This window comes from Cariama cristata, unplaced genomic scaffold (assembly GCF_000690535.1).
Source record: "Cariama cristata isolate BGI_N322 unplaced genomic scaffold, ASM69053v1 scaffold2838, whole genome shotgun sequence".
NCBI classification, from domain to species: Eukaryota; Metazoa; Chordata; class Aves; order Cariamiformes; family Cariamidae; genus Cariama; species Cariama cristata.
In genome coordinates, this window is record NW_009630466.1 from 49104 (window position 1) to 69987 (window position 20884).

At 41.6% G+C, this 20884-nt stretch overlaps 1 protein-coding gene across 1 annotated transcript in view; it reads right to left on the minus strand.

Moving 5' to 3' along the window:
* Window positions 1-20884, minus strand: part of LOC104165791 (BMP-binding endothelial regulator protein-like) — an 89384-nt gene that overhangs the window by 34307 nt on the left and 34193 nt on the right. The window contains 2 exon segments of the mRNA XM_009705532.1: window positions 9841-10177; window positions 16050-16379. Coding sequence (XP_009703834.1) covers window positions 9841-10177; window positions 16050-16379 — 667 coding nt within the window.

Consider the following 20884-nt stretch of genomic DNA (forward strand, 5'->3'; position numbering starts at 1 on the left):
GGGGGAGGGTCACAAGCTTTTGCTATCATGCCCCAAGCCCTCATCAGCACTAGCCCTGCCACATACAGCTGTATAGGACCCGTGTGTGCTCACAGTTAAAGGAGGGCTGCGTCTGCCTCTCATCACGCTGCCGGTGCCCGGTGCTCCACCTGCTCCCGCTCTTGGTGCTCCGCTGCCCAAGGAGCGAACATTTTGCGGGTTGAACGGTAGCAGTAGAGGCCGTCCTGAAACGGCTTGTGCTGTGCTTGTTTGCGAGGCTGCGTAAATCACCAGTAATGTGAGGTGCCGATTCCTTCGTGTGCTGTGAAGACTGAAGGAAAAAGGAGGCTCGAGTAATTAACAGAAGTTAATTGCTTTACGCACGAGCAATTTGCACTCTTGAGAGAGCAAGTGTGGAGTATGGGACCTTCGCGTGCCTATCGATATGGGGACGGACAGGAGAGGAGTAGATTCGCCTTTACCTCAGATTGCTACTTTACACCACTGATAGCCACTAAAAATCTGACATAATGCAAAGATCCCTGGAGATCTCAAAGACTGGGAGCACCCCAGATTTTTTAGATGCCCTGTGAGATTCAGGAAACAACAGCAAAACTGAAGGAAAAACCTTCAGCTATTAAAAACACTCTCAAGAAATCTTTCAATTAAATCTAACCCACATAAAGTCCACAGAACGGACCCCTTGCATGCAGCAAGTCAGCTCTCCGAATGACAGCAAGGGCAAGCTCGATAAGCTGCTTGGAGCTGTCAAAACCTTCCTAAGGCAAACTTTCTACAGAAAAGTTTTTTGTGCCGGCCACAGCTCACGTCCTGCTTTGTCTGGTTATCCTGCCAGAAGCATAAATGAACTCATAAGAATAACAGGAGGATTAGGTTAAGCTTATTTTTAAAACATTTCCCACAAATTCGTCTCATTTGCCTGCTTATAAACACCCTCGTTCATCTCTGCTGTGTGTCTAATTAGGCAGGATATACTGCAGGTGGCTTAAAATAGGAGCTGAAATATAGTAGCTTTGCAGTTACGCATGTTAAAGGTAATTAAAATTTCATGCTATATGATGTAAACTGATCATCTCAGGGGCTCGAAAGGGATTTCTCCACCATACAGGACATGGCACAGTTGGCCAGCTACAGTATGGGTGGGTTTCCTCTTCCCTGCAACACTTACTAGCCTCTGCCCAAGGCAGAATATGAGATCCGATGGGCTGGTTTCTTGAATTATTTATTCACGGAAATAGACATACTACCATCAGCTAAGCATCTCTGGATTTTATTTAAAATCAATACTGCAATAAAGCTTAAAACATGAAAAGATAAAATAAAATTAAAACAAACTAGCAAAGAAAGCCCTGTTGTGAACCTGTCTTAGAGGTTAATTAAAATAAAACCAAACAGAGTTCCTGGATTTTGTAGCAGCTGTAGTTAAAATTCTGCAGTACCTGACAGAGGCATAGGGTGGTTTCCTCTGATGCTGCTGACAACTTTTCTGAATAGCATCTCTCAAAAAAATGGGATTTATTTTCGCAGCTAAAAAGAATAGTTCAGTGTAGCAAGTATTTTTGCTTTGGCAATGGATCAAGTTGCACCAAATGGCAGGTGGTGTCTTTTAAAACATTTCCACAAGGGAGGATATCACTCTGCTTTCTTCCCCACACCTGCTCTCCTCTTCTTTTTTAAAAATCATGCCTTGTATTATATTACTGAAACATCAGGAGTGTTTTGCAGAATGTGATAGGGCCCTTTCCATAAACATTTATCGGTGTATCCAACAGGGATGTGCTTGTATTTTGCCATGGTAGTCCTAGGGCACACTCATGCTTACTGTGAAACAGTGGCATTTTAAGACTGCAGTCTTAATAAGGATATTGGATATTTGGAACTCTATATTAAAGAAGTTATGCCTAGGGCACGTTTAAAAGTCTATCAGATAAGCTTTGAAAAACGTGAGGGACAGCAGACCTAGCATTGCAGGCTTTTTCTACAAACTTCGTACAGCCAAGAAGAACAAACCACGAGTGAACTCAAGTTAGCGAAACACAGAAAGGATCTCTCAGTTGCCTCTGGCCAGACAAATTAAGTTTTCTGCCTTGAAAAGCCACCCCTTAGATTTCCCCTAGGAAAAAAGTGGCAGGGAGACAGGATCTGGGAGCCTTGATCTGAATGCCTTTCATTTTGTCTATCCTAGTAAAGAACAGACCCACTGTTTCTGAACCACCTGAAGCTTTCTTAAATTGTCCGTGGTATAGCAAATTGTGGGAAGGCTGACCAAGGATTACTAACTTGATGCAAGAGATCAGTGTAATAAACCTGCATGGGACAGGAACAGTCACAATGATGAAGATCTGGGAGCCTTGATCTGAATGCCTTTCATTTTGTCTATCCTAGTAAAGAACAGACCCACTGTTTCTGAACCACCTGAAGCTTTCTTAAATTGTCCGTGGTATAGCAAATTGTGGGAAGGCTGACCAAGGATTACTAACTTGATGCAAGAGATCAGTGTAATAAACCTGCATGGGACAGGAACAGTCACAATGATGAAAACCTGTGCCCCAAATACAGCAAAATTCCCATTGACTTCAGTGAATTAGGATTTTATCCCATGACTCCAAGGCACTGTAGAAAACCAAACAAAACCACCCTACCAAACCTCTGTTAGAGGTAATCCAGGAACAAGCTCCGAGAACGCAGTCCATATTGACAAACGAGAAGGGCATTTATGGTACCCTGCTTTTCTGTTAGATGTCTCCCTTTCTCCTCCCTTCCCCATAGTTCCCACCATCCTTCAGGATCATTTTTGTCTCAGTTTAACTTTACATTTTCACACGCAGAGTCTCACATCTGTCAGACACTGGGCAATGAGGAAGACAGTATTTGGTTATGAAACACCTGACTTGAATTTCATTGAGACAGGTAATAAACTCGAAAGAAATGAAGTTTTACTAGGTAGAAGCAGATTTTTGTAGTAAGTTTCTATATACCTGCATGCATGATAATCACAAATTGAATTCTTTCCTGGAAAAGAGAGAAAAGAAGCCTTATATTGCGCTTGCAACCAGTAGGAAATAACATCTCATTCAGTGTAAAAGGACAGCATCAGGTAGGGTTGTTATCATGTAATCAGGTAAGCAAAACAAACACGTTCCAGACATCCACACATTTCCTTTGAAGGAAAGGAAATTTCCCTGGGTTTTAATCACAGAGTAGTATGCTGCCTCATCTGGTTTTCCTATTAAAAAAAAAAAAATCTTTCCTTGTTAAAAAAAAAAAATCATTAACTTTCCATATAGGGAAGCACAAAGTGGGTCATTGGGGAAGCATGCGCTTCTCGGCTGGAAGCAAGCCACGGACAGTCCCAGGTGAATGGTGTCTGTCCAACACCACGGTCTTGTCAGATTTTGGAGCCCTCTTCACCCTCATCCCCCCCATTCCCAATACCTCAACAGGAAAGGAGACATCTGTGAATCCTCTGGCACTGTTGCAATGTTTTACAGCTGTAATAACCACTGATACAAAGAGAAGAATGTTTTCTAGCCTCAAATTCCTGAGGTACTTTCCTAAACAGACACAAGTGGATGGGGCTTGGTTACGTGAAAAATACCCCATCGGGGCAGGGGTGTGGGGAAAGATGAAGAGGAATCATGATCTGCAGACAATTGAGCTCAGCTGGGCTTCAGATTTATCTTTTCTGACCACTCAACCTATTTGTCCAAATCCAAACTTCTAATCCTTAAATCTAAACAGTATTTTTCTGGCAGTTTGCACTCACTCTTGGCTACATCAGATGAAAAATACTTCAAGGAGCAGGCTTAAAACAGTGATGATCTATAGACTTACATATATGCGGCATTTTTGCAGTACTCCTTACCATCAGCATATAGGTAGCAAAGTTTGATGTTTGCTGCTAGAAATCCCAAAGTGCACCGGACACTACAAAGTCCATTTTCTCCCATTTATTAGCACTGTCAGTCACCAGCAGCGTAAGTCACAAGTGCCTCTTACCTGTATGGCAGGGCATTCCCCATGGCCTTACACTTGATGCACAGGCTAACATTTAGAAGTGGTTTGGGGAATAACGTCAATTCGTATAGGGGCATAAAGGCAGCAGGCAGCCCAGCCAGATGTGTGGAGAATGTGTTCCCAAGCACAAGGGCTCTTCTAAGGGCTGGGAACACTGGGTCTCCCAGTGCCTACGCATTTCGGTTTAGTCCTTTGCGCATTGCTCCAACGCAGATCTGCAAAGGATCACCTTGTATAAGTAGATTGATATAAAGCAGAGTATTTCTGTACAGAAAGTCTGAATTATTAAGCACTTAACGCCAGCAACTAAAGCTCCAATTTCAAATGGATGCAAGACTCAAAGATGCTGAACAGACCAGACTGGAAAGTGGAGCATCTAACTCGTAAGAAACTCGAGTCCTGGTGCAGATTTGCTTAAAAAAATACAATTATTATTTCAAAGATTTTTAAATTCCTTTCTAACCAGAAGCGCTCTTGCTAGTACAGCTGCTCAGTAACAATTTGCCCAAGAAGCTGAGTATTTTTTTGTTTCATCCTCTGCTCCTCTCTGTTGTGGTTACTATGCTGCTAGTAGCCAGACTCAGGGCCAGCTTTGGGCAGGCGGTTTGACAGGCGCAGGAGCATCCCTACCTTAGCACGAGGGCGAGTGGGAGCAACAGCCCCTGCTCTGTGCTGGGTCTGCGAGGGGACAAGCCACAGCTTCGTGTCACCGGTCCTTTTCTCAAGCCAACACCACTGGCATGTCTTGAAGGGGGGGACAGGCCAGCTGTGCCCTGGGGTGGGTGGAAAGACAGATGTGGAGGCTGGTGCAGGAGCAGGAGCCGGGGCAGGAGTGACCCTGGTGAGCAGCCAGAGCTACAGCCGCCCTGCGAGCCCTGGAGCAGCCCGGCCTCAGCTGGAGCAGTGCAGGCAACTGCTGTGCCCACATGCACAGCCAGGACCAGAAAAATCTCACGAGGAGAATTTTGCAATACGCACCCTTGGCAGCAAACAGAGGGCTCCAGAGATCCCAGTTCCACCCATCCCTTTAACACTTGAAACGAGGCTTTTCTGAAGTCATTCTTCAGCCTACATTTCTTTTGCACCATCCTGCTGAGTGAACATAAGGGCATAACCACATGAATTTTACAGCTGTAGGACATCATTGTTAACAGGGAAAAAACCTTCAAACCTTCTGCTTCAAAGCCACAAACCCTTGGTCCCCGTCTTTTCAATAGAGCTCATAATTAACTTAGTAATGCTACGGCTCACATGCTCTTTGCAGCTACTCGTGGCATATCTGTCAATAACAGGGAGCTGACGGACTACGCAACATTGAGATTTATGCTCTAATTCTAAACAATAATATTTTCTCTAGTTAACTAGAAATTTTTAGAAAAACTGCAAGACTGTAGCAGTTAACTGCATAAAGTTAATTGGTTAACTGAAATAGAAACTCATTAACTGATTAACTGAGAGCTAAGATGGAGTTATGTCAGCACAGTCTCAGGCAACATTTAAGACAAGAATTGCAATAAAGTAGATTTGCAATTCTTGAATGTATTTGATTAACAGATTCAAACAAATGAGGCTATTACTATGTTAATTACTGCTTGCCATAAAATACTGAATATGACTAAATACAAGTGTTTGAGGGAAAACATACCTCTTAGGACAATTACAAAAGAGGAAAAGAGTAACTAATTATTTGGTATGCTGTTGTCTGTTAAAAATGTAATAATAATAGCAACAATAACAAAAATTTATAATAATAATAGGAAGAGTAATAGTAACAAAAAGACTTGTCTCAAGAACTAGGGGCACAACTTTTCCATTCTGAAATGGGGAAATCTGCTGCACAGCAAAAGCAAGACATTGAATATTTTTCCAAAGTTATGGCAGTAGTGAGAGTCTGGAGCAATGTCTAACATCAGTTACGAACTCAGCTGCTGTGTAGGTGTATTAGAGATGAGTAATATACTCATATCATGTTGATGTCACATTCCAAATCTGTTGGTGATATCAAACTATTAAAAAAAACCCTATCAGAAAACAACGGATGCTAATGAGGACAGTTGTTACTAGGAATATTAGTCCCGTGCCTTCCTTTGCAGTGTCTCCTGCAGCCCCTCTTGTCCCTGTAACAAGCAACATCACTGTGCCCCTCTCGCTGCGGTCCCCACACCCCTGGTTGGGGCTGCCTCCTCCTGTGCTTTCCAAGGAGGCTCCCGAGAGGCATCAGCCATGGCCAAGCAAAGCAGGCATGGGGGCACATCGGGGACCTGCCCCCCCACGCCATGTTGCTCCCTGGCGTCACTGGGGCCGGAGTCACCTCCAGGCACCTGCTCCAGCACAGCTCAAAGATACAGAATGAGATCAGCCATGGGGTAGGTCTTGGGGAGCACAGAAAGTCCTCTTCTCCTTCCTCAAGTCCCCCAAGCTCCCCAGATCATCATCCAAGAGCTTAAATAGTACCCTAACATTTCTTGATAATGTGATAGAACTTTTTCTGGTAACAGCAGCATGAGAAATTCAGATGGTATCACCTATTTTTAGCACTGCTTATACTCAAGAGCAGCTTCAGGAATCTGAGTGCAAGCTTTATTGCATACATGGTCAAAGTATCCCCTCTAAAAACCTGCTGCTCAGTAACCTTGGTAACTTCTTTTTTCAGCAAGGACCAATCCAGGATACTTAGTCATACTAAAATATCAAAATAGATAAGTGCAATGGTGATGACTGTCACTGCTAATCTCTTCTTCACTCAGACTTTACCCATATCTCCTGGAAATTCAAAACTGTTTCCCTGCTTAATGAACTTGCCTCCATAAAGTTCAACCCTAAGGGTTATTTTTAGAGTATTACTCATGAGTACTGAACAACCAGCAATGCATTAAAAACAAACAAAAAATACCAACCCAAAACTAAAGAAAACAAACCACAATTAAAAGCCCATAAAACATGTGTAGCTACAAAACAAAGAATTAAAAGAGTGGTATAAAATTAGATGCTAAAATTGTTCTTTTGCAGTCTGGACTATTTAAAAATCCTTTCTTGTGTGTTAATATTGTGCTCTCTTCTACCATGCACTTTGCAGAGAAACACAAGTCACCAAAGTCACAACATCAAAAAAAGGGCTAAGGGCAAGGTGCACAACCATTTCTCCTAAGGTGTCACAGATCTATCAAGGTCAAGCTCAGGAGTTAGCTGTTCTTCACCCCTCCTCAACCATGCAGCTAGACCTCCACTCTTTAAAACATTAACCATACCCTTTTTTACCTAACAATCATGACAATCTTGCTGTATATGTTTTTTGGATGGCTAACAAAAGGAGAAACTACAGCTGTAAAAAGAATGAGACTTAAAATGAATTTGAGACGTCTTCATAGAAATCTCCTCAGTAACACCATGTCAGACAAATGTTTGCAATGCATTGTTCGCTGCCTTTTTTGGTATTTGGAGAAAACACACCCTAATTCGTAATGTAAACTGCTGAGTTTATTTCTGTTTCTGAGAATTCTTATTAACAGCAGGTCACTACCAGAGCAGTATAGTGAAGATGAGGCAATGTTGATAATACAGGGAGGAATGACCAAGGAAGGTTAACTCCTGAGAATGCAGTATTTCAAATGGAAAAAATTGATAGTATGTCATGTTGGAGGGTAAAAACTAAGAAGCTATTCAATTCAAACAGGAGATGAACAGAAAAATGAAAGAACCTGACCCTACCATTCTGCCTCTTCACTTCTCTTACTGCTAGGAGCTTGTTCATAGTTAGAAAAGCAGAATTGGAAAAATTTTGGTTAAAACTAGCCTGAAATTAGAAAACACTGACTGACCATGCTTTTCTAAAAGACCTCAGTAAAAAGCTGTAAATGTTAACTTAAATTTCTTTTAAAGGTAATTTAAAATTTCTGCAAAACAAAAACCAGCAATGGGTTCTTTGAAAAAAGTCATGAAAAATGCTAATCTCTTAAGTACTCATATTTATACTTATACACATACACACATATTTATATGTGCAAAGGTTTGTTAGAAAGGTTCCCACAACTTTCTTGAACGTGTGTTCCATAATCATTACCTCCTTGCGGGAATTTCCTAGCATGAAAAATAGCCATGGTCATTGAATAAATTTCTTGCTACAACTTTGTCAGTTTCTAACAAGAAGTAGCATTCTACTAAATACCATTATTTAATTGTAATTTGTATTTTAACTTTTATCTTTGATTTCTGTATTGGGAGCTGAGCAGTCGAACAGCTAGCAACATCTAAATGGAAGCAAACGAACAGCTCCTTCTGACAGAACGTGATGGTCATTTCGACATAAAATTTCCTTAGGGAAAAATAGACTTTTCTACAAAAGGAAATAATCAAATTAAATACTTGTTTGATTTCATTGTCTTTCCAGGACAAATAGAAGACCTCATTTTAAAGAAACAGAAATGCTCTACATTAATTCTTGTGTGTAAGCATGTAGAGATTTTTTTTTCTGGCTGCTGTAGCCAAAATATAAATCATTTTCCGCTGTGGTGTCAGGAAGTGTATTGCACTAAATTAATCATGAGCTACTTTAAAAAAGGGACAAAAAATCCACTGCAAAATGAAACAAATCTCTCTGTGCCTGTTTTCCATTTGCATTGTCATCACTTACCTTTAGGGGACGATGGGAGTGAGATGGAAATGTTGCTGAAACGCATTCAACAGACCCTCTGTGTGTGTGTGTGTGTTTGCATCTCTAGTGCTCTCTGCTGTGCCTCTAGTCCTTGGAAAAGATAAAGTATTATAACCTGCACACAATATAATCTGCACTCGTTGCCAGGCTCCTAGCACAGGAACACACTATAGCAAACTAAATGCAGAAGCGCGTAGACTACAAGCCAAGCTGTGTGTCTTCAAGCATTTCCCAGTCCCAGACATATTCTGCTGGGGTAGATAAAAGTCTTTCTGTCTCATTATAAAAGAAGAGTAAAGGCAATTCATAAGGGAACTGGAGTCATTTTAGAAAGCTTTTCCTAATAAGACCAATAGTTCAGCAGATGTGCGCAAGTGGGGAAAGCTGGGAGCGCAGAGATCAGGCAGTTCCATCCGCCATCGTACAACTGTGACTTGGCTTGCTTTTATCTTTTATGTCAGGCAATCAAAAGAAAAGCCAATTTTATTTACTAAGTGAGGGGCAAATAAACTCGTGTCAATTAAGGAACAGAAATGATGTCTCTGTGGTTTAGACTGGAAGCATTTTAAAAATAAAAAAAATTTTAAATAATTCATTCAGACAAGGCCTCTAGATCCTCATCTGTCTTCCTTTGCTCCCAGGGCAGCATGGGCATACACTGAGCTTTTTGTTAACTCTCTGCTTTCAAACTCTCTACCCACAAACTACACCATCCAAGAGACACTAGTAATATTTAATATTCTTGCTTTAATAAAGTCATTTTCAAAATGCTTCGGGGAAGACGCACTTCTCTGGACCACAAGTAACAGCAGTTAAAGTCAGCCTCAACTTTACAGTTGACTTTGAAATCAAAAACAGCTTACCAAAATGTTTTGAAATCTCTTGCCCCTCTCTCCTCAGTCTCCAAAAGTACTTTTTCCTCTAGGTGATCACAAGCCTGCCTGCCTGCCTTTCTCACTGTTGGCTGCTCAGGTCTTTATTAGCTCAGGACCATCTTCTTCTGATTCCTGACTCAGAAAATCTCATCATAATGTAACTCTAAGCCTGTATATTAATTCTTAGCAAAAGCAGCGCAAAGCATGTGCTCAAACGCTACTGAAATTGGGCCAACTCTGTACTTTTTCTCATCGCATAGTAAGTTACTATCTCCCTCCGCAGCAAGCCACACTTACCGGTAAAACGTGGTATAATCCACCGTTGAATGACAGCTCTGAAACTCCCATGCTTTGAGTTTCTGGCATTCCCGGTGAGCTCGGAGTTTCACCCTGACTGTCCCATGACAGAGCTCGGGCACAGGTTTTCTCTGCGGGCGGCTGCAGAACTCGTTGGACTCTACGCGCCAGGATTCGGCAAAGTCATCCACATCAAACTTAAAATTCCCATCTCCCCCAATCAGGTCATCTCGCTTGTGCCCGTTGTAATTGCCACACAGACCGCAGAGTTTGCCTTTCAGATGTGGCGCAGCCATGACTTCCACAAAACTGTCTCCATCCCATGAGATTTCCAAGCCTAATAAAGAGATGAGACAAAAACACGCACACACACACAAAAAAGAAAGAGAAGCAGAAATTGAAGATAACAAACTGTGCCTTATGTTTGTGAAACAGTGTTTACGGGAACCTAAACAAAGCCATTGGCTTCTTTGTGATAATGTTAGATTTCTATATACTTCCCAGTAAGTGCCTCTGGCAAGTGTAGTGTTTCTTAAATCACAGGCAATTAAAATACACTTATGCCTATCTGTTTATTTTTGTTCCTCCTTGCTCATGAATGGGGTTATCCTAAAAAATCCAGAGCCAAGGTAGAACTACTTTCAACATTGAAAGAGGTCTCTTGCAAAATTCTGCAAATTGAATTTACTAGGGCAAACTTCTAGCTGATTTCGCAAAGGGCCCAGAATTTCAGCCATTGTCACCTGTTGCACAGGTCATTGGCGTGTGTCCATCCCCTATGAGACTCCACCAGTGATCACCTTATGGAAAACATCCTTTTCTTGCCTACAAAGCTGACACTGATCACTCGTTGGGTGAATATAACTGTTCCAATACAAATATCTGATTTTGTGCGGGTAAAGAGAGTTAAAAAGATGATTACAAAGACATGTCACATAGGTAAAACTGTTGTATGAAGGCATTCTGAACTGGACTCAAAGTCTTCATTCAAAAGGTGTTAATTATCACCCTTTTGAAGTTGTCTTCATAAGGCAGCAGCACGGAAGAATGATGGTAAACATCTAACCCTCATCTGGTGGCTGAGATATAAGTGCTCTGTTACAATCTGTTTTACAGTAAAGTTTTGCACTTCTAGTACACCAAAATCAGAATTGCTTTCTGTGGGTGAAATCCATTTCATCTGTCTGTACCCATCTAAAAGCCAGGTGTCTCGCTTAAGTCAGCTGTCTGGGCCGTCTCTTTGATGGAAAGAAATAGGCAGCTCTGGGTCACAACACGAGTGTCTAACAGAGAGGGAATAAACTACCTTCTGAATGCCTTGCTGTTTCCAGTGATAGTCTGGAGGGCCCAGAGGTCAAGGAGACTAAACTTCTAGTTTTTATTTGGGTGATTGTAAATTAAATGAATTCCATCCTTTGAGGAGTAAATAGGTACCTCATAAGGGAAAGTAATTTTGGTATGATATGGGATAAAAACAACACCAAGAATCACTGCTGCCTAACTTCTACCCAAAAATGGCCTCTCTCAATTATTTCCAATGTCTGATGAATGCTACTACTTCACATCTCTCCAATAACCCTGCACCTGAAGATCACAAATAGTTTTGCTGACATTAATTTATTCCCATAAAGTACCTGTGTGCAGCGGTAAGTTAAGGATAAACACAGGAACCTGTTTTTAAATGGGACAATCCAGATTTTACCCTCTTCACCCTGCCTGGCCGAGAATACCAAACAGCATCACTCCACGGTGCAGGACCAGGGCTTTGCTCTAGCTTTCTACTTTTGCCGTGTGGGCTGGCTTAGCACCACCCTTTCCTCTTGTAAATCGTGCTTGTCACGACGTGATCCAAATCCTGCCCTATCCTTGTGTAAGTAATTAACATACCAGTGACTCAGCTCAAAGCTGGAACCCTTCCTTCAGCAACACATCCCATTGTCTCCTGTGACAATTCCTACCCACGCTGCAGAGAAACAGGGTGAGGCTCAAACGGCAATTATGCCTCTAGAAAGGGTGCTTTGCCATCCGTATCTACTGTCCTGGGGCTTGTGTGGTTTACACTGTGCCACCAAGTGTTTGGGGAACAATTTACCCAGCAAGATAATTGTGCAGATAATTCTGCATCACTGGTCACTACAGTCAATTGCATCATGTTTTCTTATCGCTATAGGTTAGCAATAACAGCACAAATATGTCCCAAGCTGAGTATGCCTGAAAGCAGTTTCAAATTATCTAATAAACCCAGCACGGATAGGGCCACTGTGTCCTCCTCCAAAGGCACTTTACACCCAGCCAACTGGGAAATTGTGCAAGACTACAATTGTTAATGAGGCCAGCACAGTGGCAAGAGGGGAAAGCTGCCTTTTAAGCTGCTTCATACATTATCATTGCTGGACAAATTCAAATTCCAGCTGTCTTTGCTTCTGACAACACTGAACAAAACAAAACACAGCTTGATTTGCAGACATCAGATTAATACTGCCGTGCTGGCATTTAGAAAAACCTTGCCATTAACTTATAAACTAACATTTCTTCAGACTTGAGAATCATATAAACTTTCTCAAAGCTTGAAGCATCAAGATCCAAATTCTGACAGTTCTCTCTTCAGAAAATAACTACAGTTTTTAAGGCGGTGTTCAACTTCTTCCCCAAACAAACTCCCTCAGAAGCTGCTGACTTTGAGTCACAAAAGACTGGCTAATGATCCTATCTTCATTTTCCTTTTACAACTTTTTTCTCAAGCCAAGGCTTACTGATTTTCAGTGAAACCACTCATGTTCATTACAAAAGGTTAACTCAAAAATTATCCTGAATATTTGTGTGTCCTTTGTGAGAGTTAAGTTAATCTACTTGTTACGTGTTGCTCTGTGAACCCTAGGTACGCAGACAAGAATAACATAAAATTTTGACTTTTCATCTCAGCACATAAAAAAGCATATTTTCAAATCTAGAAAGTCCTGCTTTGATTATTGGATTTGATTCAAGAGACTCAGTTTAACTACCACAAAAGGATGTACTTTCCTCTAGCCGGGTATTGTTTAACTACACTATATTCTGCTGTAATTGCTCAGACAGAAGGGTAATTTCTAGCTTTGATGAACAGCCTAAAGTTTCTGTCCATAACAGAGCTTATTCCTTTTTGGGGTAATGAGGAAGGGTATTTACTCCTACATGCATGATAATTTTGTTGGAACCTGATCACACTGTGCAGTGTGTGCCTTTTTGTTTGTTCACAAGCAGAAAATTCATTTGGCTTCTGTAAACCAAAAGGAGCTGTGGCAGACGGGATTATGCTATGGAGCGATGTTTGAAATGGTCCCCTTGGCAGGCAGAAGTTGTTTGGAAGAGTTTCTTGGTGCCTGTACCCCCCTTTCCTTCCCCACCAGAACGGATGAGTTTCCCATTCACTTGGACAAGGATCAGAATCCAAGAGATGTGAAGCCAAAGGATGCAGCATCTGTCCCATCTGGGGATGTGCAGAAAAGGAATATTCTCTGAGTTACTTTTTAGGGTTTTTCATTTTTCCCCTTTCTTTGAAGGATGTTTAACCAACTTCTTACTTGATTTCTCAACTTGACACACTATGTGCTCTACTGCATTTTAAAAAAAAAAAAAAAATCCTTCTGGATTTATGCACATCACACACTGAGAACTCCCATCAATTGTTCTGCATGATTTTTCATGGTAAAGGCATCCTCGAGAACTGGCAGACCACTCTTCCCTAAAGATTTAGTGTCAAAGAGGTATAGAAAACCTCAGCAAACAGCTTCGTGCAAAAGATCAGCACAGAAACAACAAGAACAAAAAAAATGCTCATGCACTAGAGGGAGAGATAAGTAACACTGGCCCTGTGACCCTCTGCTTTCTCTTCTTTTTAACACACGAATTTTAGACAAGGACTCAACACCATCCCAACCACAGCCATGACGAAGTACCTGCAAGCTCAGGGTGCCGGAATTGCTGCTGCATGGCACCCAGGGCTACAGCTGGTGAGGAACTTAGCAACAAAACAGGTTTTCACTGGAAAATGCAAATTCATCAGAACTGAAATGCTTCAGGGAGACGTATCGGATTCAATGAACTTCCAACACAGCACAGGCAAGGCTCCAAGCTGGTTTTCTGCCAACTCGCCTGGTGGGCTGCCTGGAAGCTTGGACTCTCAGGGTACGTAACTCCAGGACAGCCCTGCCATGCAGATTGCCCTGTAGCCAGGGACCACAAGGCTTCCTGAAGGTTTGGGCTCCCCTGTTTTATCCAGGGCTCAGCTCCCAGCTTTGCAAAAGGAAAACCAAAAGCCGTGGGAATGCTGGCTGAGCTATAAGCACCGAGCCCTGCACTTCCCAGCCCAATTTTACTTTGAATTTTGCTTCCAGTGCAGTGGTTTTGCTTATTTTTCATTATTTCCTCCCTCTCCCTCTTTTCTCACCCTGCACTAGGAAATTATTTAAAAAAAAAAAAAAAAAAAATCCATATTTCATTCTGAAACAGAGAAAATTCTCCGATTTTTTTCTGCCAGCACTCAGAATTTCCTGTGGAGCAAAAGGTTTGTCTTTAAACCAGTTCTACTGAGCACATTCCTCCTTTCTACAGCCTCTCTGTAGAGCCTGTCTCTTGCTTGTCCTCTCCCAGCAAAATGGAGCCATGCTGTTCTCCTGTTTTCCAGCCCTTACATGCTGAGGAAAGGAGGACTTGGCCCATCATGCTGCGTTCAACAAGAGAAACCTGATCCTGCTCTGTTAAGGGGAGGAATTATTTAGGCTATAATTTGCAGTGATTACACATTGTTTGGTACGTTGTCATATGCCATGTTTGCACTCCCTCTGCCAACACATGGACAACGATATGTGTAGTCATTGCTTAGGCTTTCACCAGAGACAAATGGAATAGCAGGAGGATTAGCTGTCATTCGTCTTCGATTGAAAACCTTTCCTTGGCCTGTGGTTGGCTAATGAAATCCACATCGCCAGAATTCACAGCGTTCAGCTGGCTGCAAAAAGAAACCCTCAAGATGCTTTTAATTAGAAGTTGTGAATAATGGTCAACTTGTGTGCATTTTACAGACAGCCACAAAAATCTGCATTGCCACTTTGAGGAATGAGCCCAGAGCTGGGATCCACATTATGCAGACTTACATTTCCAGGGGCTATATGAACAGGTGTCTAAATTCACAGCTCAACAGTGGGTGCTACTGTCCCCCTTGAAAAAAATGATGCTAGATAATGAGTATGACTATGCGTCACGCCTGTGACCATATCACTCCATAAGAAAGATTGGTTTCACTGCTTTCACATGGCATTTAATTGAATATACAGTAAATAGTATTCTCACTGAAACAGTACTGCACTGTGTAAGCGAAATCTCTCGGGACTACAGTAGTACCTAACACATGCTAATGAGAAAGTTTTAAACTTCTCCTCAGTATTTATCTATGCAAGGATACTATAGTTTCAGAATAGTTTATCAAAACAAATGTAAGTCCTCTGGTTTAGTATTTTGACAATGTATTTTCTAGGATTCAAAAGACCTGGAAGTCTGCTATCTCCCTTCCCTGTTTCTACAAATAAGTTACCAGATTCTCTGAAGTTTCTGATTCCTTTTGCTTCTGGTGCTGTGGACTCTCTGTTCCTCACGGACAAACTCTTACTCAAGCACAACGCAAGCCCAACAAGATGGTACTGAACGGCAAATTAAACCTTGGTTTTCAAACCAGGACCTCCACTTTGCTGGGAAGCCCCAGTGAAATGTTTCCATAATTTGACAACTTAAAGTCATTCCGGCCATTAGTACCTATGATTTCACATAATTGTGGACTTAAACTGTAAGGTATGTTGCTGCAACTGGGAAAAAACCTGAACGTTATGTTTAAGAACTGATTTCCTCTCTGTTCTTATCTGTAAGTATCAAACGATGACCCTGCATAAGCCACTCTTTAAGTTACTGGAAGTGAAAATCACTTCAACTCTGCAGGTGGTTAATCGTCAGCTGCAGAATGAAACATAGCTTAGCAAATGTTCTGCAAGGACTTCAAACTCATAGCTAGGGTCTCTGCTTGTGGGCTGCCGGGATTTTGAGAGCACTTTGGGTTCCTCAGATCTCTAAAGAGTTATAACTACATTTACTGCTACTATCATGCTTTTTTCTGACTGGTGTTCATGCAGCACTTAAGAAGTTCTTCAGGGAGAAGACACACACACACACACTTGCCCTACCTGCTTTGGTTGTCACTTTCAGCAAATAACCATCCAAATCGATCTGAAATTGCGGTGTCTTGCAAGGTAGTGAGATGCGGGTCCCATTCCACTTCACTGTGAGGTGCTGCTGGAGGCTGACAGTGCTTCTGCCCAACACAAGGTCCACTGACTTTGTCCAGGAGAAAGAACGGGTCCGACGGGCATCGTTTTTTACCAGCACCTGAAAGGGTGAGGCAGAGGAGGAGCAGTCTTTCGTCAAAACGTACTGACATGTTCCCTGAAAGTTAAATGTCCGTCCGTCAAAAGTGTTGTAGTGAGGGTCTCCAAATACAGTGCAAACTCCAGGCTCTGCAGGTGAGTGAGAAACAAAAGCGCCATATCAGGATCAATCAGAGTTTGAAAAAAGCAGTTGATAAGAACTTAGAGGATGCTGTTCTCACCTAATCTACCTGCCCTAGAGGGCAGATTTGGCTGATTTAGCTGACGCCCACTAGGAATATATATTTTTGAAAAACAGAAGCTTCATGGCTTTAGCAGAAGTCTTTCCCAAAGCAGGTGGGAACCAAAGGACAATTGATCCTCAGGGCAGCATAGGAAGGCTAACCTGTAGTTAGAAACCAAAGACATATCTTCCAACCTATATGTTTGTCCCTTAAACATAATGTACCATCTGAATGGTTTAGGTTATCGCAATGCCTGTGAAAGTTTTCAAACTATTTCATTTCCAGAAAATACAAACCCCGCTCATGATATTAGAGCAGGCAGAGCCCTGGGCTTGCAGAGCTCACATGTCTCTGGAGATGTGTGGTGGGAGCCTTCCCACCTAGCTTCAGCTTTCCAAACATCAAATGTCTAGTCTAAGCAATTCATCCAGTCTTCCTCTCACTGACAGGGAGAAACAGATACGACTAGAAAGTCTTTCCTCTCACCAGTTTTAGACACCTCTTTTTATATGTAGGGAATTACTCTCGGGAGGAGCCTGTCTCTCTGCTGCCAGCTCTGGGATCGCAAACAAGTGTCGAAGCCTACAGGCATTCCTCTCAGACAGTTAAATTCCCCTGGGATGAGCTCCCACCTTTAAGTTGCACTGTGGGAGCAAAGCCTAATCCACCAACAGAAGCAGAATTCAAAACATCACATGTATATCTTTGAGGCTAATTTTAATGTCCCCAGTTAGGCAAGGGTGATCCCCTGAAATTAAAAGCCATCAGACCACTTTAGCAAGACCTGGTTCAGTCCATATTTTACATAGGCATGCTTATAAATATTGTACTTTTATAAACTAGGTATGTTTATGTTTTTTTTCCCAAATTATCTGTAGAACCAGCATCTTTATTCAGTGTTAAAAGCTATTGTTTATACACAACCAACTTGTAGTAGTTGTTGTTATCATGCTACCAACTAAAAGCTGGTAGTACGTGACTAACATGATGCAATGACTGGCTAAGGGCATGGTATATCTACCGATCGTTTGCATCATTATAAATGGAGGAAGATTTCTTATTGACATTTGCAGCCATACACTGGTCGGAGAAGCCGCAGTTCAAAAGCAGAACATTTCCACACTCATGGCAATGATGCTGAGTTACCCTGCAGCTACCCAGCAATTGATAGAATTGCCTCACAATCAAAGAGAGCAACAAATTTATTTGCATTGCAGCCTTCTGGTATAACAATAGGTCCTAACCACATCTCATTGCTGCTGTTCCTGGAAGAAGGAATCTCAAGGCAGAGAAATGCACGCTGCTACTGCCAGCTGGATACCCATGGGCTGAGGCTGCTTTTGAAAGATGATGCCTGTTTTAGGGGGAGAGCTTGGTGCAGTAACAAAAAAGAAGCAATCAGAGAGCTGCGAACAGCATCAGTTAAAAAAAAAAAAATTAAAAAAAAAAAAAAAAAAAACCAACAAAGGAGGGGAGAGTAACAAGGAATACAATTTACTCACTGGAAAAAAAAAATTATCCAACTAATAATGGCTCGCCTGAAAAGGCAGTTAAAAAAAGGCAAATTCAAGTCTACAAAAAAGAAGGAGACATGGATGTTATGGAGAAGAGGCAGGGAATTCCTTCAGTCAAGTGCAATGCAGCTCTGACTAAGCAATATACCTTTTTTAGGAGGGTTTTTCAGCCTAGGCAGAGTGCTATGCTAAAGCAGCTACAACATTTCTAGAGTTTTTCTAGCTGTAGTTAAAGAGCATTCAAGGATACCTACAGGGAGACACAGAAAATGGGGGCAAAGGGAGAGACATTACCTTTTCCTTCACCAGCTGTAATGCAGAATCATCTGTACCTACATTATTCCTGACATACATTTATCTAACCTGCTTTTAAAGAGCAGCAGTACCAGCAACACCACAGTCACCTCCGGCAACCTGTTGCAGCGCTGGGCTGTCCTTACTGTGAGTAAGGTCTTCCTAAAGTCTAACCTCAGTCTCCCTCACCGCATGGGACAGTGCCACCACAGAGCTGGTACCTGGGACATTTGTACTTTACCCCTAACTTGCCACAAGCACGCTTCTTTAGCTAAGCCAGTAACCAGGCTTGGCATCATTATCATGCCTCTTTACTATGTCTGGCAACGAGGGACTCAAAGCTTTGATTTCTCAAGGACACCATGTTGACAGCTCCATTAGAAGTCAAAATGAACCACATTTGATCAACACCTCTGGAACTCAGGCAGAATGGACTTTAAGCAGAGCCTCAAAATCAAGACACCTAGATATGAGAGTGCTTTTTAAAATGTGCACTTCTGTGAGTCTCATTTTCCTCATTGATACCAATGAGGATATCAATAACTGTTTTCCAAAGTCATAAAAAGATTAATTGATTCTCTATGTACTGGCAGGAACCACATATTTTTTAATCACCAACATAATTTTTATCAATGGGGAAAAAATCCATAGATTTTATATGGAGACCATCTGACTTTACCATTACTAAATCATACTAACACCTTTCTGATTTCCTTATGTACTCACGTAATTATCCACATGATGAATATTAAGATAAACTTTATTACCTGCTCAGATTCTATTTCATTTTTTTCAGGCTTTAATTTTTCTTTAAACATAATGACAACTTTTATGAAAATAAGGAAGCTATCAACCAAATATCAAGCCCAAGCATCAGCGAAGATTACAAGAGAGAGAACTGTTTTTTGTCTGTGTTTCTAGAGGCCAAGAATGTGGACACGTTATACATGTTATTAACTAACGTACAAGGAAGGGGAGGCTGGTTCTTCACCTAAGCAAGTGGCTAAGAGGCAAGACATGAGAGGAACAAACATAATTTAGAGATGTGCAAGTAAAATTGATAGTACCAATGGGATCCAAAGGAAATATTTATTTTTAATTTCTAATGTGTTATACAGAGTAACGTTGTTTTATGTTACGTTACATCGTGTCACGTCATACGTCAACTCGATGCAGTGCAGTTAAAATAAAAAAGAATGTATTTTGGACTGGATAGCTGAATGTCTGATCCAAATTTCACTGTTTTCTTTAATAACCAAGGAAATGGGGGAGGGAAAATCTACCTAAAAACAGCCTGAATAATTGATTCTCTGATATCACTGTGTAAAACATTCTTGAAAGGTTTCCTAAAATTGCGGGTTTAAAAAAAAAAAAATCCACACCCTACAAGAATGTGTGTGATCACTCAGGCACTGCCAGTAAGAAGGACTGGTTGGCCTAGAAACAAACCTTAAATACTGGGTATAACAAGACTGCAAAAGACAGGCAACATGACAAGAGTTCCTGCCATTTTTAGGTTTTGGGTTGTTTATTTCCTTTTGGGAGAGTTTCAATCACATCATGTTTTATGGTTTGCTGCTTTTTTTTTTTATCCCCTTCTGAAACAAACCAGACTTTCTGCTTGGCTGTTTTTGAAAATCTATTTGAAGCACTGGTTCTCTAGTCAAGATTGTGTGTGACTTGCTCCTCTGTTGGGACATAACAGGTGGAGAGGTGCTCCTGCACCACCAAAGCTACATTCCCCAATGCTGGAGTATGAATTTGGCTGGCTTCTGCCAACAAGGCATAGGGTCATGGGTGAAGATCCTTCCCTTTATTTCATACAGTAAATTGTTCCCAGCTTATTGCAGATACTCCGTGTCTCTGTCAGCTGTCCAGGGTAGAGTTAGAGAAGGGCAATTACATACGATACTTCAACCCTAAGACATCACCAGCCTCCAACTATTTTTGGCTTAGGGACTTTCTGAGCTAGACATGGTTTCTCTTTATTTAGTAACCTTTGATAGACTTCTTTTCTCTGAATTTGTCCAGTCTCCCCTTGAACCCCAAAACGGTTTTGTAGCATCCACAACATCCTTGGGCAAAGTGCATGAAGAACCACTGCCTCTTGTTTGTTTTGGACCTGGCATTCATGATCTTTGATGTCGTCTTTTGCTCATCTACACGTGCACATGAAGGCAAATATACCCATTCCCTCTCCATCCCTGAAAAACACAGATTTTTCAAAGGAGGGCCCCAGAGTTATGTTCAGGAGGCTGTGATTTTCAAAGTGCCTTAGGCACTCAACTCTGATTAAACATTATTGGGAGCTGGTTGCAAACACCTCTAAACCTCCTTTGGAAATCCTGCATTTACACTCCCAAATCAGTATTCAAAACTTCTGGCTTTCAAAAAAAGCTTCTGGGAGCTTGGCAGTTTTCACATTTGTTTTTTAAGCAACTAAATATGGACTTCACACTTTTACATTTGACAATCTTAAAAGTACACGTGTGATTCATGCAGTTTGCTCAGCTCCCACCTAAGGCTCTGCAGTTTACTTGCAAAGTAATAATCATAGTATTTAGATGCTAAAGTGAATACTATAGAACTCTTGGCACTCTTT